The following is a 14,477-nucleotide window of genomic DNA, read 5'->3' on the forward strand; positions in this document are numbered from 1 at the left end:
GACAGCATGACTGTGAGAAACTAGATTTGGCTTACATTAGGTTTAAATGTCCATTCCAAAAAAGTTTGAGTTTTAACAGGCAATTTGATTGACACAATTTCAAAATAAAAAGAAAACCTAAGCATGAAATACCCTCTTTTGATCTGGTGCAAAATGAGTTAGCAGTTATAAAGAAAAGCAGACAGTAGTGGTAGTTGTCTGCTCCCTTTGAGTCTTACTTTGAGAGTTAAGGCTGTTAAAACCATCTTTTGTGTCACAGCTGGGAGTCCTGAATAGGTATAGTACAAGGCAAGACAATCAGCTAAAGTTTTTGTCCATTTTGAGTGTTTCATCATGAAAAATAAGTTTTCTGTGATCATCTCTTCCTAAAAGTTGGCTTGAAATAATTCAATGTTAACCGAAATCCTGTTAAAAATTGAGTTTATAAATTCTGGCAACTGTTTTTCAGCAGGCAGTCATATACTGAACCATCACCCTGCTATAATACTCCCTATTGTATTTGGTAGAATTTTCACCTGCTTAGTCTGACTCGCCTTCATCTACTAGGAGTAATTCTTTGCCAGTAACTGAAGCAATAGCAAAGTAATCAAAAAAATTTACTTTCTTTTGATAGGGAGAACCAGGAAGACCAGGCAGAAATGGAGACCGTGGAATCCCTGGATTACCGGTATGAAATAAGCCCCCAATAACAATGGTCTTCTAATCAAAGGTTTTGTTTTCCTATTTTAAGTTAGCCAAGTGAACATGACACACAATAAACATTGGCTTGTGCCCTTCATACAGTAAGTATGGGATTTATTCATCTTCCTATATTTGTGTGTTTAGGGTCACAAGGGACACCCTGGAATGCCTGGGATGCCTGGGATGAAAGGTCAACGAGTAAGTACTGAGTATATTGAGTATACTGAGTCTGTTACTCTACTTGACTTACAGTGTTGCACTGTTGTGCTCTTTCAGTCATGAATTCCCAGCTAAAAAGACTGAATCATAGAATTAAAGATCAATTTCTGGACAATGTAATCTGACCTTCTGTAAGAAACACTGTTAAATTTTATCTTGTTGCCTCAATTGTAGAGCTCCATCCTGAATGCTGGGCTGAAGCATGCTTTCCAGAAAAGCATCGTCTCTTAACTAATGGCCATGGAGAGATGGAGGATTCAGAATTTTCTTTCAAAAAGTGTTCCAATAGATGATAGAATCGTTATTAAAAATATGCCCCTTTATATGGGTTTGTCATGAAGCTTCATATTTTGCCACGAGGAATCAAGTTTTCCAGAATGCAAAAGGAATACTATTCACAGATATGGTTTTCCTTTCCCACAGGGTTTTGATGGAAAAGATGGCGCCAAAGGTGACAGCGGTGCTCCTGGTCCAAAGGTAAAAAACTATAGTGTCATCTTTGTAATAGGAGAGTAATACCCTCCATCATTTTTTATATAGCTATGCCTTGCATATTATGCAATTATAAAAATCCATTAAGCATTAAAGAAACTCATTAAGTATCTTCTGAAAAGAATGAGAATCATTCCAAAGGTGTTAGACTTTCTGAACCACATCATGTCCTGATTTTCCAGCTGTAACAAAGATGAGATTCCAAAATGAAAGGACATGCCTGGGTCATCTGACTTTATTGTATAATATTAAAGTATTAAAGGACCGACTCTTCTGATTTTTTTTTTTCTATTTAAATATTTTGTTCTGGCACTTGTTTAGACTTCTCAGACCTGACAGACCTCAGTTCATGCTGAGGACAGTCAGCACCACACAGAAAGGGGCAGTAGATTGGGCTTTCTCATTTCTGTCTCTTCCCCTTGGATAAACCAAAAAATGTTCTCACCAAAGTTCATCCTGTCACTAGTGTTTTCTTTCCGTAACAGGGTGAAACTGGTCTTCCTGGAGCAAATGGATCACCGGGCCAACCGGTAAATATGTGTATCCTGTAGTATTTAAATGGAAGTGCCAATGGCACATCCCAGTTAAATGAGTTACTCATCTTTCTTTTAACTTTAATTACCCCACCACATGCATTGAATACTGAGATATGCAAATAAAAGCAGTGTCTCTTTGCTCGGCCATATTATTTTGGAAGCCATTTAACAGACTTGTTTTCTTATGTTTTCAAGGGACCAAGAGGTCCAGCTGGCGAAAGAGGAAGACCTGGGAATCCTGGTGGTCCTGTAAGTAGTTGCAGCTGTTGTTCTTATCCAGAAGCAGCACATATTTTGTTTCAATATATTGAGAATTCCCTACTTCATCGATTCACCTTAAAACAGTTGTAATGCAAAGGATTAGAAAACTATATAGCATCTGTAAAATCATACACAAAAACTTTTCAGTCCCGAATTAAAGACATACCATTAACTCACAAGATGTTCACCATCTTACTCTCTATTTCCTTTTTTTAAATGAATAGATAACACATTGAGAGAGAGTTCAGTGTTTCAGCATAAGCTCAGGTTCAGCAAAGAGGAACATGGAGGAGGAGTGGAAGCAAAGGGCAGCAGCAGAAGGCAGAGAGAGGAAAAACTGCAATCTCAGAAGTAACTTGCAAGAAAATGATAAAATTACTCTTTGACTGAGATTATGGGGTACATTCTTTGCTCTGAAGGAAGTCATCGTTCATAGTGTCCAACACAATCAACAAAGCATACCTAAAGTATAATAACCAGCAACTTTTTCGTACAAACACTATATAATCTGAGCAGCGGACCTGGTCTAACATGTCTACAAGACAGGCAACAGGATTTAAATCATACCACTGTTTGTTAGGCTTTTGGAGTGAAATGTTAGTCTTTTATGTGAATCAGAAGTAACTGTTACTTTGAAATATACATCTATTGCGATCTTATTTATTTAACATTAAGAACTCTCCACACAGATGATGCTTTATGACTGTTATTTCCTTAAGAAATAGAATAGGAATACATTTTTGCATCTTGCTGTCTCATCATTACAGTACAAGTCACGTAAAGTGTTGGATATTCCTTTGCAAAATATTTAGTTTATTATTATTTTAGAATTTCAGTTGAGGAATCCTTAAGTCTTGGTCGACTAAGTGGGAATGTGCAGACACACAAAGATGGTCTGTGAGTCATGGGCATTAAAGCATACGGGTTCTGTGTCCGGGGTAGTGCTCTGTACCCAACACCTCTCTTCTTTCTGTAGGGTGCCCATGGCAAAGACGGATCTCCAGGAGCAGCAGGCCCACCTGTAAGTCAACTTACAGATGTTTGACTTTACGTATTTGTATTGCTCAAGTCTAGTTACTTCTAGCTGGTGTTCTGCAGTGCCAGCAAAACCGAGACTGGTGGTGCACTGGTTTAAGAATGAGCATTTTATTTAATTATATTTCGTAACTGTGTTGGTTAAGATACTTGAAGCATACAGTGCAATAGGAGAGCTTTAACACTGTAAATCAGAAAATGCATAGGTCCAAAACCAGATTATTCTCAGAGAACATAGAGATGGATAGAATTGCTGTTCTCTATGCAGATCAAATTTTGAATGGTCTTGTCAAATATGTTATTTAGCTGTCTGAGTTGGGCAATTTTTTTTTTTTTCTCCTACACCTTTTTTATAATTAGAACAAATTTTGAATATTTTTTATAACAATCTCTTTAATGATAGCTTTCATGTTTTTTAAATTTACAACACAGAAATTTAGCTGAACATGTAAAAGTTGGGGTTACAAAGATGTAGGTGTGATATTTTAGGACTAGCCAAACTTCATCTTCTGCAGCATGATTTATATTTGCTGTTTTGCCAGGTGTTTCCTTACTCAGAGAAAAACCTCATAATCAGACATTTTTTTAACTTAAGATTAATTCCATATGGCTCTTACCTTTTGCATTAATAGTATTTCTTTCACTTTCAAGGGTCCCCCAGGTCCTCCTGGACCCACAGGATTTCCAGGCTCTCCAGGTTTTAAGGTATTCAGCTAAAGATGCATACTAATATAGGATTTGGTCCTTTAGTTAGCCAGCTTATGTCACTATAGAATCCTCATTTTTCTGGTTGCTATTACACTGTTTGCAAGCCTAGAACTGATGTGTTTTCATATGCAGCATGAGACAAACCCGATTCTCATTACCTTCATGAATATCCACCCCAAAACACCATTAAGTGATAGATCCAGTGCTTTATGTTGTGTTATGGGAGGGACTCAAGTGAACTTCCCACAGCTAGAGGAGCTGTGCAGTATGTGCTGGCTGGAGTGCATGGGTACCTTGTGCCTCAGCACTGGGGTCACCATGCTGATTTGGCTCTTGCACTCAGGTGATGATGGTGGTAACCTTCTTCCCAAATCATGCAAAGATGCCACAGTAGAGGAAGAAGCCATGAAGCTAATACTGATTGCCCTGGAGACAAGACTAAAATCCATTCATTTTTCTCCCTTTACTGTTTTTCCATAGGGTGAAGCTGGTCCTCCTGGTCCTGCTGGTTCTAGTGGTAGTCCTGGAGAGAGAGGAGAACCTGGTCCTCAGGGTCATGCTGGGCCACCCGGGCCTCAGGTGCGTAAATACCACATGGGAACTGAGAAGTGTTGTGCCACCAGCTCTTCACAAAGCCCTACGCATCCTTTGGTTTAGTGCTAGGTTAGCAGCATTGGTTATTTATACATTTATTTTTCAGGGCCCTCCTGGAAGAGCTGGAAGCCCTGGCAACAAGGGTGAAATGGTAGGTACTTTTCGTATCACTGCCTTTTGCTGCACTGTGTTGGTGAGGGTTGCTGTTTGGACTGGGTAGAGTCCAACAGTGTCGTGCTCTCTTTATCCCCATCTGCTGTTCACTCTCTACAGGGACCTTCTGGTATTCCCGGTGCTCCTGGTCTGCCAGGAGGCCGTGGTCTTCCTGGTCCTCCAGGTACAAGTGGAAGCCCTGGAGCAAAAGGCAGTCCAGTGAGTTACTAATATTCATTCTATTGGTTGTACAAACAAATATGCTGGAAGTAGTTCTGATACTGTTAAAAAAGCCCATTTAATTTGTCCTATTCACTTGAGATGGTCTAATAAATTATTTTATAATAACAACAGGCAATTATTTTTATAAATATATATTTATCTTCCACACATTTATATATTGCTACATATGAAAATTACACATGATAATATTTATTTGCTTTCCTAAATTATCTATCCATTCTGAAATACATAACAAAAAAATAGCTTCTCTAAAATGATATTAGACAAAATCTGTTGTTTTAAAATCTTAATTTCACCTATTTAAATTCCCATGGGCTGAGTCCACAGTCCACTACGCCTAGTGAGTTGTACCTACTCTTATACTGTCATTTACCCCAGCAGGCTCTTTCCTGACAGCCTTACACCACATGTACTTCTTTGTCAGAGAAAATACTCAGGGACTTCATGCAAAAGTCGCAATGATGTCTGAAATAGCTCAGAAACAGACATAAAATTTTACTCAGTGGTGTTTAAGATTGTATCACTTCTTTTCTTTACTGGATTTTTAAGGAGCCCCATGCATTCCACATCCAGGTTCAACTAGTGCATGCTAATTCCTTTGCAGAATGTAAAATAATAATGAGTCAATAATTTGAAAGATATCATGTATACTTGTTAGTATTTTAGTACATCTAGTAGCTCTAGAATACTACCCTGTTGCAATCCATAATTTTAATGGGATTTTCTCCTGTTTAGGGAGAACCTGGTAAGAATGGTGCAAAAGGAGATCCAGGCCCAAAAGGCGAACGTGTAAGTGATTTTAAAATGCATTCAGAGACTTCTTCCAAGGAAGTCCGAACCCTGAATCATTCCCCATACACAACCCAGGGGTTTGAGGTTTTTTTGGAGACTTCTGACTTCACTGGTGGGCGTTTTTGTTGCTGTTGCCAGGGTGAAAATGGCATCCCAGGTGCTCCTGGACCTCCTGGTGAGGAAGGCAAAAGAGGTGCAAATGGTGAACCCGGCCAGAATGGCGTACCTGGTACACCTGGAGAAAGGGTAAGCTGCTGTAGATGACCATGCACACGAAGTACATTCTGAGTTAATACAGAGACAGCAAAATCTGATGTTCAGAATACTTTGAGGAGAAATTTGGCTCCATATCTGTTATCAGCAAATTCTGGATGTGAAACTGGGTTACGAAACTGGGGAGAATTCTTATCTGGTTCCTCATCAGAATTTCAGCACTTGGATCTATCTCAGTCTGAAATAAATGAATTTATTTCTTTTTTTTTTTTATATTGAAGAAGCAGTGATCTTATATACCTGGAAGCTGTATTGAAAGATTTGTGCTGAAAAGGAACCATAAATTGTGAAAACTATACGGGAAAAAAAAAATACAATTTCAAAATTACTTCCCCATTAACAAAAATGAACAATCACAAAATTTCAGCTCTGGAAAGTGAAATTAATGCAAACTCTTCTACATTCAGGATATATGCTTATGTCAACATCTTGATTGTCAATAGATCTTAAATGTCAATAATGTCAATAACAAAGATGCTGTCAGGATATCTTCTATGTTATATTGTTATTGCCAACAGGTTTTTTGGCTAGTAGATTTGATAACTTTCCAAAAAGCATTCTCACAAATGAATTCCTGAATTGATTTATTCAAGAAAATAAATGGCAACACCCTTACAAATTTTAGATTTCTGTTCCCATCTGAACCAAAGGAAATTGTGCCAATCTGCTTATAACTCCTAATTGATTGCAGTATTTGCTGAACCTATAAGGAAACCAAAGATTCACAGTGAACAAATTAATCATATTAAATATATAATCGGGGCTGCAAATTGAATTTTATAATTCAAATTTCTTGTAAGCAATGAAGATAGTAGTAAATATAAATATTGAAACAATACAATAGAGATCTTTTCACTGTTGAATTAGAAGAAAATAATTGTTCAAGAATGCATGTGTTGTTTTATTTTTTATATGAATTTAGAAAACTCATGAATAAAGTAACTAATGCAGGGCTGGTTAAAAATAATGGAGGATGGGCTATGATTTCAACTGGAGGGTTATATCCAAAGAGAAGATAGTTCCGTAAACTTTCTTGCTACAGTGAAATGTCATTTCCATCTATTTCTTTCATTAATTTTGATAATAATATGTCTAATGATAAATAATTTAGGAAAAAAACCAGTTGCCATTGCCTAAGTCATATTGCCTGTGATCCATATTTTGTTCTTTTGCTTGGCAGGGCTCCCCTGGTTTCCGTGGTTTACCCGGTAGCAATGGACTTCCAGGTGAAAAGGTATAAGTCTTCCTCTAAAAAAACCCCCAAACTTCTGGAGAATCCATGTGAATTTGAATGGACAATTTCAGATTCAATATGATGCTGATTTCCTTGCTGTGAATTTCAACATCTCTTTTTTAGGGTCCTGCTGGTGAACGTGGTAGCCCAGGTCCTCCTGGCCCCAGTGGACCAGCAGGAGAGCGTGGACAAGATGGAGGCCCAGGTCTTCCTGGAATGAGAGTAAGACAGGATGTCTCCAAGAAAATGAGATCAACTCTATTAGAGATACCTCATCTCAGCTGATACAATAGAGGAGTCCAATTTGAAACATTATCTATTAATTCCTTTAAGTAGAGTACTTATATCCATAGTGCAGTAGATAACCATGAAGATACAGGGGGCATTCAGAGAACATCTGTCACAAGTGAATGAGGAAGCTTATATGAAGCTGAACATGCTCCCCAGTTCTCAGAGTATGCCATGCCCTATCATGAGATATGGCTTTAATGTGAATTAGTGTTGGATGATTTTCTATATTGTCTGTTTACATCTTAGCAAATTTTATAATTTATTATAAAGCACATTATGTTTATTATACTTAATAGGTATTTGGATTACTGCATTTAAATGTATTTATATTTAAATTACAATTTAAATAGGCTTAAATTTATCATTTAAATAACACATAAATAAATAATTTAACATTTAAATAATAAGCATTTAATTATTTAAATATACATTAATTTAAATATTTCAATATACTTACGTATTTAACTTATTGATTAATTGCAATTAAAGCAAATAAGTTGTTGGTCAGATTTTCATAGCACATATCAAGAATATTTTCAGAGATAACCTATTGTGTAATATGTACAGAATGTAACAACATTCTGTGAGCTGTACTAAGAATGAGCAGCTGCTGACAACAAATACATTGACATTCAAAAGTCAGCCCGACTGCAGGCTTCTGGGAGCTAAACAAGATTTTATTGGAAATGAAAATGAATTATTTAAAATATAACAAAAATAATATTTAAACATATAAAACAAGTTAACTGCAATATGTTATAAATTGTGCTGCTTTTAAGTAGAGGTACATAGTCAAAATTGTTTCATTCCTTGATTTTTACAGTCTGAAATTAGTTTTCTTCCCAAATAATGAAAGAATACAATTTTTGTCCACATTGATTAATGCCCGATGCCTTGATTATATACAATGACTCTCAGAGAAATCGATAAACTCCTAACAAAAGAATTTGTTAGCTTTCTCCAAGTTTTCCCTTTAACAGGATGGGAGGAAATGGGAGGAGTTTTAATCTTTATTAAAGAGGTTAAAATCAAGCAAGTAGTTTAAAATTTGTTTTTATATGTTTATATTTATGTATTGTAACTTAATACTACACATTTTAAACTGAAGAATAACACACTTTTTTCTTCAATTGCAGGGTTTGCCCGGAATTCCAGGAAGCCCTGGAAGCGATGGGAAACCTGGCCCTCCAGTATGTACATTATGCAAATATTTTATACTAGTCTTCCTACTGACCTTACCCCCACCCCACAGTATCTCCATGACAGGCTGTTATCACAGTCAGATTAATTGTCTCTGGTTGTTTTAATTACCAGAGCACTTTATATGCTGTCTCATTGTAATAACATTCTGTAAATCTTGTCATTTAATACTATTTAAAATACAGAGTATACTGAAGCTTAGTTGAAATACAAAACACATAATAAATTTTGAATGACAATGTCTCTAGCCTGATCTCACCCTCCCTCACTGTTTAATAAGTCATGGATATTCATTTATTTCACCTAACAAATGCCATGTCTTCATTTCTTTTTTGCTTATCCCAGGGTAATCAAGGTGAAACTGGCCGTGCTGGTCCACCTGGCCCCGCAGGTCCACGTGGTCAGCCAGGTGTAATGGGTTTCCCTGGTCCTAAGGGCAATGAGGTCAGTGGGATTTCTCCACTTCTGTGCTTGTGCTTGATCAGTCAACTATTATGTTGCTCCATAGTGGGGCTGTCTGGTGCTGCAGCTTTAAGTTATTGTATGCTGACCAGATCTTTCTCTTTTGCTAGGGTGCACCAGGTAAAAACGGAGAAAGAGGCCCTGGTGGACCACCTGGAACACCTGTAAGTTTCATTAACATTTTGTTTAATTATATAATAATTTAATAATGACATAATACTAATAAATAATAATTTTGTGACTCTTGTAAAAATGATAGCAACCCATAACCATAGCCTAATTTTTTATTTGTATAGGGTCCTGCTGGGAAAAATGGTGACGTTGGCCTCCCAGGTCCTCCTGGACCTACTGTAAGTATGGCAGTCCCATAAGAGGCAATTATCAGTTATTGCCAAGGTGGTCTGGCATCTACAGATAGACACTGTGAATTTAGGGGAAAGAAAATATTTTTAATGATATAAAGAAATCTCCTTTTATGAAGACAAAGAAAAGAACTCTTCTTTGCCATTATTTTAATAAATTAATACTCAAAACTTTGTCAGGAGAAACCTGAGTCGGGTATACCTGGTATAAGTTGAAATGAAAAGTCAAATTTAGAGCTCTTGGGTATCTACCACCTTTTCAAATTCAAGTCTATTATTGCTCCCTTTAATGTTTATCAGAGCTAGCATTTCAGACTAGTATCAAGTATAAATGTGTCTGCTGAATTACATCTAACAGTTGGAATGAAAAGAGCAAATACCAGAACACCGAGAAAGATTAGTCTTTGGGATTGTGCAACGTCATCATCAGATCATGATAAGGAGGCATGGATTAGAGGTGGTGTGGAGGTGTTTATAGGTTGAAATGTTCTCAGACAATTTCATTTTTTTTCTCTTTTGTTTGATTCTAGGGTGCTTCTGGAGAGAGAGGAGAACCAGGACCAGCAGGTCCACCTGGCCTCCAGGTGCTGTGTGTTAATTGTTTCATGGTTTCTGATTCTTTTTAATAGACTAACGCGCACACACACACACACCACCCCAAAAAAAAGAAGAAAAAAAAAGAAAAAAAAAAAAGAAAAAAAGAAAAGAAAAAAAAAAAGAAAAAAGGAGGCATCTAAACATTTTCATTACAGTGCATGTCATCATATTTTGAAGTAAGACAGATCAATCACTTGATAAAAGTTATTGCTTAGTATTTCATAATTGCAAAGCAGATGGCTAGCTCAGTAGATTATATCACATAAAACCTCTAGCTATCAAATTAGCACCTCCTACTTTGTAAAGGGTTGGAATGAGTTGGGTACACATCTTCATGTCAAAAAATTTTGCTAGATAGGAAAATGCATAATTTATCTGTGTAACAGAAATGATAATACTGTTCCTTCATATAGGGATTGCCTGGTGGACCAGGACCAGCTGGAGAGAATGGAAAGCCTGGAGAACCAGTAAGCAGTAGTTCCTTCTTTTTAAAACAACAAAAAATATATGAAAAGCTATTCCTACATTACGCTTCCAAATTCAGACAGCTATCAGCACTCTGCAGAGCAGAGAAGTCTGTTTTAAGGGATAATAGGCAAGAGAAACGGGGTGCCAACCGCAATGCTGATTTAGTAAGTAAAGTGCAGGGATAACTTGCATTTATCTTCTCATAAACAGGGGCCAAAAGGTGAAATTGGAGGACCCGGATTCCCAGGCCCTAAGGTAAATCATACAGCAATGGTTCTATAATTACGTTAAGGAATTAACTAACTATGAGCCTGACAACAAAGAATAACACATGTCTTTGTCACAGGGTGAAAATGGTATCCCAGGTGAACGTGGTGCACAGGGTCCTCCAGGACCTCCTGGAACAAGAGGTGGGCCAGGTCCTGCTGGCTCAGAAGGTGCCAAGGTACCCACAGACTTGCTTGCTTCCTGCTGTTATGTGCAACATTCAGGTTCATATTCTTTTTTTTTAATCTTTTCTAATTATTTTTTGTTACTCTTCAGGGTCCTCCTGGACCCCCTGGTGCTCCTGGAGGCACGGGGCTGCCTGGCTTACAGGGAATGCCAGGAGAAAGAGGAGCTTCTGGAAGTCCTGGACCAAAAGGGGATAAGGTAACACACCCATCCACATGCTCTGCCAATGCCAGCTCAGTGTTAGCTTCCCAAAAGGCACTGGGTTTGTTCACATCTTCACTTTTGGCCTGATTTCAGAGGTACCGACTGAGTAGCAGTACTGTTGATTTAGCAGTGTGATATGGGTTCTATATGTTAAAAAATATACAATTTTTCACCTGGTTTAATATATGCTAGATATTTTGCTGTTAGAACTCTTGGGGGAGGGGTACGTCGAAACAGTTCTAATGGAGCTAATAAACAGTGGGAATAGTTCATACCATGGGCAAAGAGTTTGGCATAGACTTCATTTTGATCAATTTGGGGTTTCTTCCATCAAAGTATTCAGTATCTGATGCTGAATACTGGGCAGAATGTCATCCCCAATTTTAGATTTGTAGGATCACAATAAGGAAATCTGGTTATTGAGATACCCTCAGTATGAGATCCTCTCCTCGGTCATGTTTTAATTCTTCTTCTTCCCCCCCCCCCCCTTATGCTTGTCTTACGCTTGCTTTTTGCTTATGCTTTTTATGTCTTATGCTTGCTAGGGAGAACCTGGTGGCAAAGGTGCTGATGGCATTCCTGGTGCAAGAGGAGAGAGAGTGAGTAGTCCTTCAACATTTAACAGTTTCTGAATTAGCTTCACACAGTCTACACTTAGAGCATGAGTAAACTTACTGTGAATAAATACTGTCTAGGAGAGGTAAAGTAGTAATCCCATTGTATTTCATTCCGGCAGTGCAAATCTGGTTTTGTAAACTAAATTAGACTTAATACAAGTTTTTGTGATTACAGCTGCTTGGGTAGATATAATAGAATTTTTTGTGAGCAGAAGGTTACAATTAATTGGGACAATGTTTTAGAGGGAAAGCACCAATACAAAAGTAGAGAAAATGTTACTAGCTTCCTAAATTTAGCTGACTGATGAGGAAAATGCTGGTTTTAATGAAGCACAAAAAGACTTCATAATGATAAGTATTCTCATACAGAACACTTCTACAGGTTACTATATATGACATATTTATACATCTATATAGCACGTACAGATAAAACAGACATTTGAAATACATACTTATATCTAATGACCACATGCAAGCATATATACATCAAAATAATGAGGGATAACAAATACAAAAATGCAGCTTGTATGAGTTGGAGAAAATAGAAAAAAGTGTATTTCAAACCATCAGGTACGCATTAAGTTCTCAAGAAAGAAAAAAGTCAGGAAGCTAGTCAAGAGATGTTGAACATATACAGAAGAAATATGGATCAATTATCTATATGAAAAGTTAGGGCAATGGGTAACTTTTATTTTCTACCATTGAAAGAGACCCATTAAATTCAGGTGATTTTGGATTAGGTTTACATGGTGGAAAAAAAGAGGATAAATCAATTGTAGATCTCTCACATCGCAAAATGGTGTGATCTCAGGGTGTCACTCCAAAACGTAGTGTGCAACAACACACTGGCATTGTAGACTTACTTCCATTTAAATGTCTTTAACAGCCTATTTACACTGAAACATAAATGCTATTGATCAAAATAGAGGGATTAACATTGTCATATTTTGATACAAAATATATTGTTTTCTAATTTTTAGGGTAATGTAGGTCCCATCGGTCCTCCTGGTCCTGCCGGCCCACCTGGAGATAAGGTAAAGCATCCTCCGTAATGACATTGGATACTGTAAACAGTCCCACCGGTGGATGTCTCATGGGAAGAAGAAAAACACCTAGTAATTGTTCTTGTTCCTTACAGGGAGAGACTGGTCCAGCAGGTGCCCCAGGTCCAATGGGTTCCCGTGGTGGTCCTGTAAGTGGTAGTACTTTTCTTCCACTATAACTTCACCATGGCTCCTCTAGCCTAGTATAGATATCAGTGTTGCACCTACCCTATAAGGAACGCATGTGGCTTGAGTTCAAAATGAACTAAGCACATTCGAGTCCTGTTGACTCTTGGGATTTATAGGTGCCAAGGACTTCAGAAAATCAGTGCTTTTAACCCTGTAAAGGGGTCGGAGGGCTGTGGTGACAGGTCAGGGCAAGAGTGTGAGCAATAGTTGTTTCCATTTTGTCTTACACTTCAGTAAACTTTTAAAAATACTCTTGTTCCTATCTTTGTATTCTACATTGATAAAACAACACATTTGCATCTCAGTTGGATCTGGGGAACACCATGGATTGTGCTCAGGGCTTATGCATGCGTAACTGAGATCAGTTTGTCACACTTCAGATAATTATCAGATAATTCCTCAACAGTTGTTTTTAGAGCTCAGGAGCAGCCGTTGTTTTGGGTTTGTTTTTTTTTTTTTTTCCTCCAAAGGCTGATAAGACAAAGAAACTTAGAGCGGTATTCATGGGAGTGTTCTCTAACTTGTAAAGTGAAGCCTATCTTTCTAACATCTTTGATTCCTGACATGTTGTTTTCTACAGGGTGAACGAGGAGAACAAGGTCTTCCTGGACCTGCTGGCTTCCCTGGAGCTCCAGTAAGTATAAATACTTAAAAGCAATTGAATGTGATTATCAGTTTTTAATTTCTCTAAGTTCATCCACATCTCAGAAAGGCTTGCTGTAACCACTTTAATATACATACCTGCTACATACATTTGATTTGTTCCATACTCAGTCACACATAGAGCAACATTTCTTTATCCCTCCCTTCCTGTACTGGGAGACCAATAGAGTTCAACTGCATTCACGTTTAATTTAATATTTAAATTCCCTTCAGAAGAGTATCTGGCTAGGGTTTCTTATCACAGTGATATCTGCATTTTTTGAGTCATAATATAACAATATAATTTTTCTACAGGGCCAAAATGGGGAACCTGGTGGGAAAGGAGAAAGAGGCCCACCTGGTCTAAGAGGAGAGGCTGGACCCCCTGGAGCTGCAGGTCCACAAGGTGGTCCTGGTGCACCAGTAAGTTTTTGCTGTTCCTTATTGCTGCAAAGAGAGGTTTCTTCAGTTCTCCCCCAGCCTCAAGGTGGCTGGGCCCAAGTGCAAGCATTTGAACTGCCTGAAACTTAATGACACTTCCTCTAATTTTAATTTCTTTATCAAATCATTTGCTTTATCTGTTTCCTTCCATGTAGGGTCCACCTGGTCCCCAAGGAATAAAAGGAGATCGTGGATCTCCTGGAGGCCCTGTGAGTATCTCTTTGACTTAGTCACTGACAAATGACTAACTACTACTACAACAAACGTGATGTAAATGAAAAACAAGA

General features: G+C 37.8%; 1 protein-coding gene across 1 annotated transcript in view; it reads left to right on the forward strand.

Moving 5' to 3' along the window:
* The window catches only part of COL3A1 (collagen type III alpha 1 chain), a 53,565-nt gene that overhangs the window by 28,270 nt on the left and 10,818 nt on the right, over positions 1 to 14,477 (forward strand). The window contains exons 9-37 of the mRNA XM_087733064.1: positions 614 to 667; positions 826 to 879; positions 1,324 to 1,377; positions 1,878 to 1,922; positions 2,124 to 2,177; positions 3,166 to 3,210; positions 3,876 to 3,929; positions 4,413 to 4,511; positions 4,633 to 4,677; positions 4,800 to 4,898; positions 5,658 to 5,711; positions 5,853 to 5,960; positions 7,168 to 7,221; positions 7,345 to 7,443; positions 8,649 to 8,702; positions 9,058 to 9,156; positions 9,285 to 9,338; positions 9,471 to 9,524; positions 10,067 to 10,120; positions 10,547 to 10,600; positions 10,812 to 10,856; positions 10,948 to 11,046; positions 11,145 to 11,252; positions 11,804 to 11,857; positions 12,856 to 12,909; positions 13,014 to 13,067; positions 13,688 to 13,741; positions 14,065 to 14,172; positions 14,346 to 14,399. Coding sequence (XP_087589190.1) covers positions 614 to 667; positions 826 to 879; positions 1,324 to 1,377; positions 1,878 to 1,922; positions 2,124 to 2,177; positions 3,166 to 3,210; positions 3,876 to 3,929; positions 4,413 to 4,511; positions 4,633 to 4,677; positions 4,800 to 4,898; positions 5,658 to 5,711; positions 5,853 to 5,960; positions 7,168 to 7,221; positions 7,345 to 7,443; positions 8,649 to 8,702; positions 9,058 to 9,156; positions 9,285 to 9,338; positions 9,471 to 9,524; positions 10,067 to 10,120; positions 10,547 to 10,600; positions 10,812 to 10,856; positions 10,948 to 11,046; positions 11,145 to 11,252; positions 11,804 to 11,857; positions 12,856 to 12,909; positions 13,014 to 13,067; positions 13,688 to 13,741; positions 14,065 to 14,172; positions 14,346 to 14,399 — 1,917 coding nt within the window. The remainder of the gene's footprint in view (positions 1 to 613; positions 668 to 825; positions 880 to 1,323; positions 1,378 to 1,877; positions 1,923 to 2,123; positions 2,178 to 3,165; positions 3,211 to 3,875; positions 3,930 to 4,412; positions 4,512 to 4,632; positions 4,678 to 4,799; positions 4,899 to 5,657; positions 5,712 to 5,852; positions 5,961 to 7,167; positions 7,222 to 7,344; positions 7,444 to 8,648; positions 8,703 to 9,057; positions 9,157 to 9,284; positions 9,339 to 9,470; positions 9,525 to 10,066; positions 10,121 to 10,546; positions 10,601 to 10,811; positions 10,857 to 10,947; positions 11,047 to 11,144; positions 11,253 to 11,803; positions 11,858 to 12,855; positions 12,910 to 13,013; positions 13,068 to 13,687; positions 13,742 to 14,064; positions 14,173 to 14,345; positions 14,400 to 14,477) is intronic.

Source organism: Nipponia nippon, unplaced genomic scaffold, assembly GCF_047370975.1.
Source record: "Nipponia nippon isolate SJK-2023a ecotype South Korea unplaced genomic scaffold, ASM4737097v1 scaffold_5, whole genome shotgun sequence".
In the NCBI taxonomy this organism is placed as follows: domain Eukaryota; kingdom Metazoa; phylum Chordata; class Aves; order Pelecaniformes; family Threskiornithidae; genus Nipponia; species Nipponia nippon.